Source organism: Pongo abelii, chromosome 1 (genome assembly GCF_028885655.2).
Source record: "Pongo abelii isolate AG06213 chromosome 1, NHGRI_mPonAbe1-v2.0_pri, whole genome shotgun sequence".
NCBI lineage: Eukaryota > Metazoa > Chordata > Mammalia > Primates > Hominidae > Pongo > Pongo abelii.
Window position 1 is genome coordinate 204,324,363 of NC_071985.2, and position 14,279 is coordinate 204,338,641.

Below are 14,279 nucleotides of genomic sequence, written 5' to 3' on the forward strand. Positions count from 1 at the left end.
TGGGCCTAATCCAACCTGGGCTGTGCAACCCCAGGGAGGAGATGACTCCTTTATGTGCCTAGAGGGACCCCCCACCCATAAAGTGGAGAGAGACATCTGCTTTCAGCCAGGCTGTTGTTGGGAGACAGAGTCCCTGATGGCCCTGCCCTGTTCCCAGGGTTCCAGAAGCTCTAATCAACCCAGATCCCAAATGTGGGGTAACCAGAGCTTGTCAGTTATCTTAGCCCCCCGCCACTCAGGATAACCAGAATGGACAGTAACCCTCCCCACTACTCCTCAGTCACTCAGAGTGTGGGGGGCCTAGATGAGGGCTTCAGGATGGAAGTATATGGGCACAGGCGTTACTCATGGCCCTTAGATAAAATGTTAAAATCTTTAAGATCAATAATAATGACCCTGTTATGGTCACATACTGTGCTAAGCACTTTACCTGTACCACATCCCATGAGAGAGAGGCCAAGAGCTACTTCATCCTCCATCCCCAGAGCCCCCAAGCTGAGGAGAGAAACCTGCCCTCCGACACACCACCCCAGGGCCACAGCCACCCATGAGGTCCTGCCACAAGGCCTCATCTTTCTGAGCACAAGAATTCACCAGATACCAAGGGCATCAATGAGAGCAATTCGGAAAGGGAAATTAGTACTGCAGGGCTGGCGCTGAGAAAATTAGCCCAGCCCCCTACCTCAAGTTTATACTCTCGACACAGCTCCCAGCAACTCCTCCAGTCTCGTGAACTTCCCAGGCCTGAGGAGACCGGGGGCCAGACTGCCAAGGTTCAAATCCCAGCTCTACCTCTCACTAGCTGTGTGCCTTTGAGCAAAAACCCCTTCATTTCTCTATGCCTCCATTTTCATGTCTATAAAATGGAATAATTACTGCATTTACCTCTGAGGGCTGTTGTGAGGAGCAAATAAAGTAGTATGTTAAATGTCTGGCACTGTGTCTAGCACAAAGTCAGTACTTAGTCATTATTATTACTACTACTATTTTAAAGCTGAAGCAGTATCCCTGAAGATACAAATGAATCAAGTGTATCAAATGGAAGTCAAGAATTGCTGGGGCAGAAGGCGATTGACTATGGGGTGAAGAATCTGAGTCTTGGAGTTGAATGGACCTGGATCCCTACCACAGCTATGCCGAGTACTATCTGTGTAACTCTGAGCACTGAGAAGCCTCAGTCTTTCTTGAGACATAAATCTCCCGGGGGATCTTGTTAAAAGGCAGATTCAGATTCAAAGGTCTGGGGTGGGGCCCGGGATTATGCATCACCAGCTCCCAGGTGGTGTCCATACTGCTGGCCTCAAAACATCCTGAGTGGCCAGGCTCTTGACCTCTCTAAGCCTTTGTTCTCCTCTGCAATATAAGGATAATAGCAAGACAAACACTCACAGATTCTGCTGGATACCTGCTCACTGTTCCCACGACAATGACCAAAACATAGTCAAAGTGACTAATGACCAAAAGCCTCCCAGTGACTCTCAGCCCTCAGCACTGGAACTTCTCCATGTCTAGCCCAATTCCCTCCTGCTGTTGCTCCATGCCACTGTCTCCACTGCAGCCTCAACCTCCAGTGCTCAAGCAATCCTCCCACCTCAACCTCCCAAGTAGCTGGAACTACAGGCACAGGCCACTACATCCAACTAATTTTTGTTTGTTGGTTTGTTTGTAGAAATGGGGTCTCACTACGTTACCCAGGCTGGTCTAACTCCTGGGCTCAAGCAATCCTCCTGCCTCAGCCTCCCAAAGTACTGAGATTACAGGTGTGAGCCACTGCACCCAGCCAAGAAATATATTTTTTAAAAGAAAAAGGAGACAAAATGGAAAAAGCACCCACAAAATAGCAGATAATCACATCAGTCATTAAATATTATGAAAACAGTATATATGTATTAAAAATTCCCAGCCTAGGCAACATAGTGAGACCCCATCTCTCTCTCTTTTTTTTGAGACAGGGACTGGCTCTGTTGCTCAGTCTGGAGTGCAATGGCATGATCTCAGCTCACTGCAACTTCTGCCTCCCAGGCTTAAGCAACCCTGCCACTTCAGCCTCCCCAGTAGCTGGGACTACAGGCATGAGCCACCATGCCCAGCTAATTTTTGTATTTTTTGTAGAGACAATCTCACTATGTTGCCCACGCTGGTCTTGAACTCCTGGACTCAAGCAATCTGCCTGCGTTAGCCTCCCAAAATGCTGAGAAGACCCCATCTCTTAAAAAAAAAAAAAAAATGAAAAAAATTAGCCGGGCATGGCAGCACACGCCTGTAGTCCCAGCTACTCAGAAGGCTGAGGTAGGAGGATTGCTTGTGCACAGGAGTTCAAGGCTGCAGTGGGCCATAATCACACCCCTGCACTCCAGCCTGGGTGACAGAGCAAGAACCTGTCGCAAAAAAAAAGAAAAAAGAAATCAAATCAGAGAATAGCTAGATGAATTAGGGTAGTTTTTTTAATTTTAAAAGGCTAAAAAATGGGCCAGGCGTGGTGGCTCATGCCTGTAATCCCAGCACTTTGGGAGGCCAAGGCAGGTGGATCGCCTAAGGTCAGGAGTTTGAGACCAGCCTAACATGGTGAAATCCCACCTCTACTAAAAATACAAAAATTAGCTGGGCATGGTGGTGCATGCCTGTAATTCCAGCTACTTGGGAGGCTGAGGCAGGAGAATCGCTTGAACCCAGGAGGCAGAGGTTGCAGTGAGCCGAGATCATGCCACTGCGCTCCAGCCTGGGCAACAAGAGCGAAACTCCACCTCAAAAAAAAAAAAAAAAAAAAAAAAAAAAAAAGCATAATTTTTAAAAACAGAATATCCAAACTGCTTCCACCAAAAAACATTCAAATTAAGGCTAAATTGAGGGTAAAATGGTTGGGGTTGAGTTTCAGGCAAACTGATCATGAAGGTATTTGTACACTAGGGAAAGTAGTTTTAGGAGGCTGACCTGGGGCTGTCCAAGATCTTGACCCTCAAGCAGCAGAAACAGGGCCCTCCAGGGCAGCTTCCCCTGCACCCTCCAAAGGGTCCTGTAGAAGGTGCAGCTAGGGAGGACTCCTTGGGAATGGCGGAGCCAGGGAAGGAAGGTGACAGACTGTGGTGACCAGTGCAGAATGGGGCAGGGGAAGCACCCCCAACACTGCTGCCCCTGCTCAAGGCAGTGGAGGATGGGAGGAAACTGCTTACAATAGGAACACTCTCGAATCTTCAGCCCTGGGCGGCCCCTGGCCAGGCTGCTGAAATGGACGGTTGGTGCTGGGCACATAAGTAGAAAGGAAGGACAGAGACAGAGAGAGAGAGACAGCCAGAGACCGTGAGAGAGTCTGAGATACAGCCAGTCAGACAGACAGGAGGAAGAGGAGGAGGAGGAGAAGGGGAGAGAGATACTTACTTCTCGGTTTATCCGAATCTTAATGATTCCAGTGAGGGAACAGTACAAAGCAAAAGAGACAGATATTAGGCCAGGGGCAGATGGAGGTGGACGGAGCACAGGAGTGGCCAGAAAGGGCGATGTGAGCAGGGCAGGCAGAGCGGACACGGGCAGGCCGGGCCGGGCTGAGCCACAGAGCGGGGAGTGGCATGTCCCTGCCAGGGCCCAAGAGAAGCCAACTGGGACCTTGACAAGACCAAGGAGAGGCCTGCTGTCACCAAAGCTGCCCAAGTCTGCGAGGCCGGGCCTGGCCCTGACTCCAACCAAGGGACAGGATGAGTGGGGGAGGCAGCAAGGGATTCTGGGAAACATGGCATGGCACATCTGGCCCCAGGAGGAGGAGAAGAAGAGGGAGAGGAGAGGCCACCTCCAGAGGCCCTGACTACCTCGGCTCCCAGATCTGTGCCTTGCTCTGCCTGGCCCCCCAGGCCTTTGCTTAGGTAGCTCCCCACCCGGGATACTCTTCCCTCTCCTCTCCAGCCACCGAGAGGCAGCTCAAGCCCTGCTTCCTGGCTCTGCCACTAGCCTGCTGTGTAACACTCAAGCTGTGTGATCTCTCTCCTGGCCTGCACTTGCTCATCTCATCTGAACTTATTTTGATTTGTAAACATGTCTATCTGTCTCAACCACTCGAATAGATATGTTCAAGGAAAGCAGAGGCCATGACTGTCTTGTTCACATCTGTATCCCTGGTGCCCAGCACAATGCATGGCACAAAGGAAATGCTCAAAATATATTTCATATGTGATTAAATGATGCTCTCCCAAACTTGGTTTGCTGTAGGGATTAGGGGCCCTGTCCCGTCTCACCCCTCTTCCACACCTAGGGAGTAGACTCATCACCTCTCCTTGACACCCAAGCCCAGGCCTCCTGGCTGCCTGCTCTGTCTCTGGCCCCTCCCTCCAATCCATCCAAGTCCTGCTGCTGCAGCAGGGGGCAGGACAGTCTCACAGCAGCAAAGGCTTTAGAGACACAGACAGGCTGAGATTTGAGTCCTTTCTTTACCACTCACTAGCTGTGCAACCCAGGACAAGTCGCTCCACGTCTCTAAGCCCCGGTTTCCTCACCTGTAAAGTGAGGTCATGGTTCTAAGTGCCTCAAAGGGTGGGTGGAGGGATTACAGAAAAGGAGATCTTGGGTGTAAAGTGCTTAGCACAGTGCTTGGCACTCAGTACGTGCTGGATAAACATGCATTATTATTCTTAAAGGACCACTCTGATCATGGTCAAAACACTTTAACAACTCCCTGGCGTCCCTAGGAAAAAGCCCCCACTCCTGAGCCTGCCATTTGAGGTCTTCACAATCCAGCCCCTGCCTACCTCTTCAGCCTCATGGTGCATGATGAGAATCCCATTCTGCATGCCTCCCGCCTTCCTCACCTCTTGGCCTAGGTGTCTGCCTCTTCCCTTTGCTTTGCTTCTCTAAAGCACCTCATCTCTCAGGCCAACTCCAGCCTACAGAAAGCCTTCCAGAAGCTGCTGCCCACTGTCCTCTCTCCTCTGAGCTCCCTAGCACTGACTGCAGAGATGGGGGCACTCCGAACTCAGCCATTTGAACCCCCATTTATCCCGACAGGTTTCTGCCCTGCCTGGATAGTAAGCCTGGAGTGGGCAGGGCCAGGTCTGCAGAAATGACAGGGCAAGGCACTCACATCTATGTAGTTGGCATTAATGTAGTCAGCATTGGGGTCTCCCAGCATCGGGTGCAGTTTCACTCGGTGCCGATCATCTGTAAACACAGAGCAGGTGGGCAGGGGCTGAACTGGGGAGCCCAGAGCTAGGCAGTCAGGGAGGGATTCCTGGAGGCTGAGGACAGGGCACAGGCAGGGCAGCCAGGGAACCTAGAGTCTCAGGGCTTACCAGTAGTCTCTGAGCACCATGGGAGTCAGGACATGCCAGGGGGTAGAGTCTGGGCTATGGAGTCAAGGAGGCCTAAGAGTGTATGCTGCTCAGGCAATTACTGGCTCTGAGACCTTGAGCAGGAATCTTAATCTCCCAAGCCTCAGTGTCCTAATCTGTAAAATGGGGATTATAGTATTTCCCGCTTCACAGGGGAACTGAGGGGAATAAATGAAACAAGCACAGGGTGTGGCATGTGGTAGGCCCTCAATAAAAGGTGGCCAATGCTACTCACCTCTGAGGCTGCCCCAGCTCACCCTGGCTGTGCTCCCCCTCCTGATGCCCTCCCGCCCACTGCCCTGGACCCCAGGCCCTTCCCCAGGACTCACAGGCAGGCATTGGCTCCTGCCGGCTGCCCTTGACCTTGTCTTTCTTCTTTGTGGCGTCCCAGCCTTCAAAGAAGCTCTACCAGTAAGGAAAGTGGTGGTCAGTGGGAGAGAGGGACCCTCCCTGATAGGGCCCCTTCCCCTCAGTGGGGATGACGTAGGCAGGATGGGGGTGGGACGATAAGGGCCAGATTCAAGCTGAACTTGGGCCTGAAATAAAGTCACTGTGTCACTGTGGGTCCTTTTATCAGCCAGGGACCAGGCTCAAAACCAAGGCATGTGGAGGGAAGGGAAATGAGAAAAGAGGAAAAGATGTTCAGGGTTCAAAGACATTTTGGAATAAGGGTCAGGCTTAGAATAATGGTTAGAAAGAAGGTAAAGGTGAGGTCAGATTTAGATTAGGATAAGGGCGATGTCAGAGTCCAGACAGAGGTGGGATGAGATCCAGAGTTCAAATGCAGCTTAGGATGACAGTCAGGATCAATGTCAGGCTGGGATTAGGTCAAGGTCAGTGTCGGTGGGCAGGTTCAGTTTAGCAACAGAATAAGGATCCCGATCACAGTCCACATAGAGATGGAGACGAGATTCAAGGTCAGATTTCAAATCAGGGTTAGCATGAGAGTGAAAAGCCAAATCAGTCTAAAATTAGGATGAGGGTCAGTCAAGGTAAAAAAGGTTGAGTTGGGAACTGTCAGAGCAGGGGTCCAACCAGGGCTAGGCTGAGGGTTGCCATGGTCAGAGTCCACAGAGAGTCAGAGCCAGGTGAGGCCTCTGCAGGGGTCCTGCTGGCCTGGGGCTGGCGTGCACCTCGTACTCCTGTTTGAAGCCGTAACCCTCCGCCGTCTTCATCTGGTTGATGTGCTGCAGAAGGTCTGCGACACGCACCGCAGGATGCAGCTGCCCCGTGTGGTATGGGGAGCCCTTCCGGCCACAGGGACGCCTCGGGGAGCCCCCCAGGAGGCTGCTGGCCTCAGTGACCCCACCGCTGCGCTGGTCTCCTGCAGTCAGAGAAAGACAAAAGGGTTCTTGACACACACGCCCCAGCCTCGGGGGTCCCGGAGAGACAGGGGTCTATGGGGGTGGGGAGGCACAGCCAATGCCAAGGATAGCTGGGTTGTTGGCTGGAGCCAAGCAGCCTAGCCAGGCCCACCCTGTGTGGTCCTGGGCACATTCCCTCCCTCCGAATCTCGGTTCCACCTGTAGAATGAGCAGGTCAGATCAGGTGGCCTCCAAGGGCCCTTGCGGCCCTGCCTGGCTAGATTTCATTATCCCCTCACTCCACCCGGTGAGGCTTCACCACACTACCTGCAGAAGGCAGCACTCCACAGAGCCCATGACAGCCGCTTCTTCCTCTCCCTCTTCCAGAGAACAACCTGGAACACTGGCAACTCCCAGCAATTACCCCCATTCAAAGACAAGCAAATCGGAAATTAGCAGCTGCTGCCATCCCCTCTGCAGATTAACACAAGGCACCTGAATAGGCGCCTTTCTCCTGCGCAGGCAGTTCCACCGTCAGCCTGTGCGGGGCTGCAGCCAGTGGGGGAGTGGGTGGAGAGGTCCACAGCTCCTCACACACCCTGGGAAACCATCCTCCCCACAGCCCCCAGGACCACCCCGTCCCCGGCTGTTCCGCTCAGCATTCCCAAAGACGTCCCACTCTGGTCTTGGAGATCAGGTCCTGGGACTGAGAAAATAGCCACACCCGCCTTGGGACATGCACGCCCACTCACTCACATAATACTTATGCATCGCTTAACAACAGGGATGCATTCTGAAAGATGCATTGTTAGGTGATTTGGTCTTTGTGCGAACACCACAGAGTGTATTTACACAAACTCAGATGGTAGAGCCTACTCCATGGACCTGGGCTGCACGGCATAGCCTATTGCTCCTACACTACGAACTTGTACTGAATACTGTAGGCAATTATAACACAATGGTAAGTATTTATGTATCTCAACATAGAAAATGCACAGTAAAAATACGCTATAGAACATAATAAATGGGCCAGATGTGGTGGCTCAAACCTGTAATCCCAGAAATTTGGTAGGCCGAGGCGGGCGAATCACGAGGTCACGAGTTCGAGACCAACCTGGCCAACATGGTGAAACCCCATCTCTACTAAAAATACAAAAAATTAGCAGGGTATGATCGCACGAGCCTGTAATCCCAGCTACTTGGGAGGCTGAGGCAGAAGAATCACTTGAACCTGGGAGGCAGAGGCTGCAGTAAGCCAAGATCGCGCCACTGCACTCCAGCCCAGGCGACAGTGCGAGACACCGTCTCAAAAAAAAAAAAAAAAAAAAAAAAACCCATAATAAATGATACACCTGTATAAGGCATTTACCATGAATGGAGCTGCAGGACTGGAAGCTGCCCTGGGTGAGTCACTGAGTGACTGGTAAGTGAATATGAAGGCCTAGGACATTCCTGTACACTACTGTGAGCTTTATAAACACTGTATGCTTAGACTACAATACCTTTATTTAAAAATAGTTTTCTTTCTTCAATAATAAATTAACCTTAGCTTACTAAAATGTTTTAATTTGAATTTTTTGACTTTTGTAATGACATGCACATAGTACAGCTATACAAAAATATTTTCTATCTTTATTCTATATACTTTTTTCTATTTAAATTTTTTTTGATTTTTAAATTTTGTTAAAAACTAAGACACACACACGCGCGTGCACACACACACACACACACACACACACACACTAGCCTAGGCCCGCACAGGGTCAGGATCATCAGTACCGCTGTCTTCCACCTCCACATCTTGTCCCACTGGGAGGTCTTTAGGGGCAATAACACACATGTAGCTGTCATCACCTATGAAAACGTTGCCTTCTAAGACTTGGAACCAATCCAAATGTCCATCAGTGATAGACTGGATTAAGAAAATGTGGCACATACACACTATGGAATACTATGCAGCCATAAAAAAGGATGAGTTCATGTCCTTTGCAGGGACATGGATGAAGCTGGAAACCATCATTCTGAGCAAACTATCGCAAGGACACTGCATGTTCTCACTCATAGGTGGGAACTGAACAATGAGAACACTTGGACACAGGGCGGGGAACATCACACACCAGGGCCTGTCATGGGATGAGGGGAGGGGGGAAGGATAGCATTAAGAGATATACCTAATGTAAATGACGAGTTAATGGGTGTAGCACACCAACATAGCACATGTATACATATGTAACAAACCTGTACATTGTGCACATGTACCCTAGAACTTAAAGTATAATTAAAAAAAAAAGAAAGAAAATGGTGCCTTCTTCTGGGACACTTCCTGAAGGACCTGCCAGAGGCTGTTTTACAGTTAACTTTTTTTAAAATAAGTACACTCTAAAATAATGATTAAAAGTATAGTATATTAAATACATAAACCAGTAACAGTCATCATTAATTATTATGTACTGCACATAATTGTATGTGCTAGACTTTTTTACAACTGACAGTGCAGTAGGTTTATTCCAGCTTCACCATAAACAAGTGAATAATGCATTGCACGACGACATTATGACAGCTACAGTGTCACTAGGTCATAGGAGTTTTTCGACTCCGTTATAATCTTATAGGACCACCATGGTATATGTGGTCCATTGTTGACCAAAACTTCATTATGCGGTGCATGACTGTACACATGTCCCTTCTCCTGCTCTGGGTGAGGCTGCAAGGGGCTTATTCAACTCCAGCCCTCCCCGCATTTTCGAGCCAATCTCTGCCCAGGTCTAAGCTGGCAGGGTCCAGTGGGGGACTGTCAGTGGGGCCTAGATACCTGCCCCCACTCCCTGTGCCTTCACATATGCTGTCCTTCTCCCTCCAAAACCCCTCCTCCCCCTACTTTTCTTGCCTGATGAACTCATACTCATCCTTCAACTCTCAGCTGAAATGACCCTCCCTGCAAGAACCCTCTCCGGTGCCTGGCCCAGAATTCCTACTCAGCAACTAACTGGCAGAATGAATGCAGGATCACCAGGAGACCTCCTGATGAGCTCAACTTCCTCAAACTCCAACCAGGTCAGGGAGGCTGCCCCATTGTGCTTGGGTTCCACCTTCCTGTGCCATGGTTTGAAGATGAATTCACCTCATTTGTTTCTCTGCTCTCAGGAACCACAGTCTTCAGCTGCCTATGGTTCAATGTCTGAAAGCAATTGATTCCTATATTTTAGCTGGATTTCTGGTTGCTTACAGCTGGATGGCAAATCAAGTACCAGTTATGCCATTGTGGTGGGATGCCCAAACCCTTAATTTTACAGATGGGGAAACTGAGGTCCAAAGAGAACAGACTGGCCTAATATGGTGGTTGCCAAAGTGTTTCAGAAAATCGTAGGTATGCAAGATGATTAAGTGGTGTCCCATTAAAAAGAAGAGCAAGAGGAGGAAGAGGAATTCTGTGTTTTAAAGGAGTCTGTGAAATTCTGGTTTAAACAAAAACAAACAGGTTTCTTCCCTGCAAGACCTCTCGGGGCTTTCGGCATGTTTGTGTGCATTTTAAATCTTCAAGAGAGGAGTGGAAACAGCAATGTTTCATAAACATCTTTTTCCATGGAGGGCTTTTCTTGTTTGTTTCATGAAACATCCTCAGGAGAACACAGTGCAATGTAGACACTGAGAGATGGGCTCTGGAAAGACTTCAGATCAATTCCCAGCTCCGTATGTGACCGTGGGGATGTTACTTACTCTCTCCAAACTTCCATTCTCACAAGTCAAGTGAAATTAAAAATTGTTACAATCCAATATGATGATGTAAATATTAAATATAATAATGTATATAAAGCACCCAGCCCAGTGCCTGGCACACAGCGAGCACCTGCAAGGGCAACTGTTGACATCACTAGTCATTTCCAGGAAAGGAAGGAAGCCCCTGAGTGCCAGAAAGCCATGGCAGCTGGCTGACAAGAGTCTTGGTCCTTCTCTGCTGTAAGATCTTGGGTCTGGGACCTAAAAGGCAGCTTGCAAAGATGATTCCAAGGAGCATCTGTAACGCACCACAAGGCAAGTGCAACAGTTTCAAGAAGAGGGACTTCTGTTGGCTCAAAGAACTCAGAGAATAAACTGGCGAGATGGAGAAGCCCTCGTGCTCTTTGTGGAAAGTGGGCCGACAGCTCCACAGAGAGCTCTCCTGGCAGAGAAAGGAGCAAATGAGGGTGGCAGAGAATCAAAGAGTTTATCCCAGAGATCCTGAAGGGCTGGCAGCCCTGGCACAGCCCTACAAGGAGGCGTGCAATCAGCGCACAGTGGCTGAGGACAAGCAAAAAGTCCCGCCTGGAAAGCCAGAGCCACATCTGGGCAGCTGACAGCTGAGCCTAAGAACAACACAAGATGTTCTACAAATAAGACCACCAGGGAAGGACGGGATGATGATGTTCCCAAAAGGACCCTCCAATTCCTAGGCCCAGAGAGGACAGGTCCCTACTCTCCTTGCCTATGAGTTCCCCTGTGGGACTTGAGACACACTTCCTACCCCACCCCATCCCCTACCCCTAAGAACCAGTTTGCCCATAGGCCCACCTTCAAAGTCTCCACTCTGGGGCTCTCCCAGGCTCTTCCTAGCTCCATCGTGACTGTGGAACATCTTCTGTGAGTAACCACTGGACAGCTGATGCTTTATGGGGAGGGCTGAGGCCCAGAAAAAAGAACACTAGGTTTGGAGTCAGAGAGACCTGAATTCAAATTCTGACTCAAGTTCCTTGACCTCTCTGGGTCTCAGTTTCCTCATCTGGAAATGAAAATCCTCAGCCCTCCCTCAGTGATGGCACTTTCCCTGATTCCCACCACTCTCAGATGAAGAGAGGCCCCCAGTTATTCAATTTGGTAGCACCCCAAACTTTTCCTCCACTGTTTGCAATTAGCAAGTAAGTTTCTTTCTTAAAGAAGCACAGCCTGTAATAAGAGCTAGCCATATCTAACATGCTGAGTGCCCGGCACAATTCTTAAGTCACTTATTCCCTAGAATATCCGTATGGCAGGGGCACTATCATTGTTCCTCTTGTGCAAACGAGAAAACTGAGGCCCAGAAGAGTTAAGCTACTTGCTCATTAAATGGCAGCACTAGGATTCAAACCCAGGCTTGAATCCACCTGACTCTGAGGCCCTGCTGTCCCCACTGCTCTCTCTGCTTCCCTGATTAAGGGGCATTGATGGGCATGAAGAAACCTGGCACTTATTTGACAAACAATTTGGCCAACACCGACTGGCACCCACAGGAGTCAATAGCTCCAGAAGGACAAGGCCCAGGAGGATCTGAGGGTTTTCGCAGGCAGGACTTCAGAGACAACAGGCTCATTCCAACACCTTGGGAAGGTTCCAGCTGGCTTTTTCACACCAGCCCCGCCACCAGTTACCCACGGTGATAAGTCCTTCATTTAAAATTTGCATAGAAGGATCCACCAAAATCAACATCGCTTTCCATTCTAAACCACAAAAACCTGGCCTCCACTGTTTGGAAAAGAAGGAAGTGGAAGCCAGACCAGCAAGTGGAGGGCAGAGAAGAATAAAGAGAGAGAAGGTGCTGAGGCGCAGCTCAGCTCATCTCCTGGACACGTTTTGTTTTTTTTGTTTTTTTTGTTTTTGAGACAGAGTCTTGCTCTGTCTGCCAGGCTGGAGTGCAGTGCAGTGGAGTGATCTCGGCTCACTGCAACCTCTACCTCCTAGGTTCAGGCAATTCTTATGCCTCAGCCTCCCAAGTAGCTGGGATTACAGGCGCCCACCACCATGCCCGGCTAATTTTTGTATTTTTAGTAGAGCTGGGGTTTCACCACGTTAGCCAGGCTGGTCTTGAACTCCTAACCTCAAGCAATCTGCCTGCCTCTGTCTCCTCAAGTTCTGGGATTACAGGTGTGAGCCACTGCGCCTAGCACCTTTTGAGTTTCCAACCATCACCTCTGCCCAAGCTCAGTGCCCCTTCCTCCTCACTGTCAGTCAACCATACCCATCCCACCAAAATGCTGACCACTCCTGCCCAAGGGCATATTTTCTCAAAACTAACAACACTGATCGTCCCCACTATCCACATAGCAATTAGCCTGGTCCCGACTTCCCTGGGTCAGTCCTGACTCCCCAACTCATCAGTGAATCCCAGGAGCAGAGCCCGTGTTTCCTGCCTCTCTCTGTCTCTCAACAAGACTCAGCGGTTAGGCATGAGCCCACACCACCCTGATCTCCCGCTATCTCTAGCACCCACTGGAGGATTTAGTGCAGTCACACCTCTCCCTGTCTCCTCCCATGCCTATCACCACACATTTGCACATACGGTGCCTCCTCTACACACGCCCTTTCCTTCCCATCTCTGCAGTCTGAATCCTACCCATCCCTCAAGGTGCAGCATGATGCAGTAGAAACAAATTTGCAATTCAGAAAGACTTGCATTTAAGTCCTGACTCTGCCACTTTCTGGCTGTTTAACCTGGACAAGTGACTTCCCCTCTCCAAGCCTCTGTTTCCTGATTTGTAAGCTGAAGGGTTAATAACAGCTACTAAGCAGGCAGGTGCAGTGGCTCACACCTGTAATCCCAGCACTTTGGGAGGCCAAGGCGGGCGGATCACTTGAGTTCAGGAGTTTGAGACCAGCCTGGCCAACATAGTGAAACCCCGTCTCTACAAAAAATACAAAAATTAGCCAGGCGTGATGGCAGGTGCCTGTAATCCCAGCTACTAGGGAGGCTGAGGCAGGAGAATCACTTGAACCTGGGAGGCAGAGGGTTGCAGTGAGCCAGGATTGCACCACTGCACTCCAGCCTGGGTGACAGAGTGAGACCCCGTTTCAAAAAAAAAAAAAAAAACAGCTACCAAGCAGGGTAAAATGGTATAAAATGGTGAAAATTTAATGAGAGAGATTACAAGGAGAATATGATTAATAAGCGCATAACACTGAGTTTAAAAACATAAATAAAATGGCCAAATACCTAGACAAATATAACTTATCAAAAATATAACTTTCTATTTTTAAAAAAATAGAAAGGCTGAATAGTTGTTTAGTCCTTTAAATATATCAAATTAGAAGTTTAAAATCTGGCCAGACACGGTGGCTCACACCTGTAATCCCAGCACTTTGAGAGGCAAAGACAGGTAAATCGCTTGGGCCCAGGGGTTCGAGACCAACCTGGACAACATGACAAAACCCTGTCTCTACAAAAAATACAACAACAAAAAAAAAGTAGCGAGGCATGACAGTGGGCACCTGTAGTCCCAGCTATTCAGGAGGCTGAGGTGGGAGGATCACCTGAGCCCAGGAGGTTGAGGTTACGGTGAACCATGATCACACCACTATAGTCCAGCCTGGCAACACAGTGAAACCCTATCTCAAAAAGAAAAAAAAAAAAAAAAAGAAAAGAAAAGAAACATCATAATCATCATGACCAAGTTGAATTTATCCCAGGAATTTAAGGTAATTTTTTAAAAATCTAAAAATATCACTCATCCCATTAGCAGACAAAAGGGGAAAAAATAATTATCACAATAATTGCAGAAAAAAGTATTTGGTAAGTTCAATGCCCACTTAAAACCTCTCAGCAAACTAAAAACTAAAAGGAACTTGGTTAGCCTGATAAAAACATTTCTACCAAAACCCCAAAGCAATCTTCATTCTGTGTTTAAATGTTAGAAACATTCCTGTTAAAGTCAGGAAA

General features: G+C 49.0%; 1 protein-coding gene across 11 annotated transcripts in view; it reads right to left on the minus strand.

Annotated features, from left to right (window-relative positions):
• PTPRU (protein tyrosine phosphatase receptor type U) overlaps positions 1-14,279 on the minus strand; it is a 95,595-nt gene that overhangs the window by 16,252 nt on the left and 65,064 nt on the right. For 6 of the 11 annotated variants that reach the window (XM_024233440.3, XM_024233446.3, XM_054538491.2 and 3 more), the window contains 3 exons: positions 6,446-6,636; positions 5,642-5,717; positions 5,066-5,142 (listed from right to left, as the gene is read on the minus strand). In XM_024233440.3, the coding sequence (XP_024089208.1) occupies positions 5,066-5,142; positions 5,642-5,717; positions 6,446-6,636 (344 nt within the window). Of the gene's footprint in view, positions 1-3,375; positions 3,394-5,065; positions 5,143-5,641; positions 5,718-6,445; positions 6,637-14,279 lie in introns of all 11 variants that reach the window. The other 5 variants (XM_054538481.2, XM_054538498.2, XM_054538493.2 and 2 more) reach the window with 1 other exon arrangement.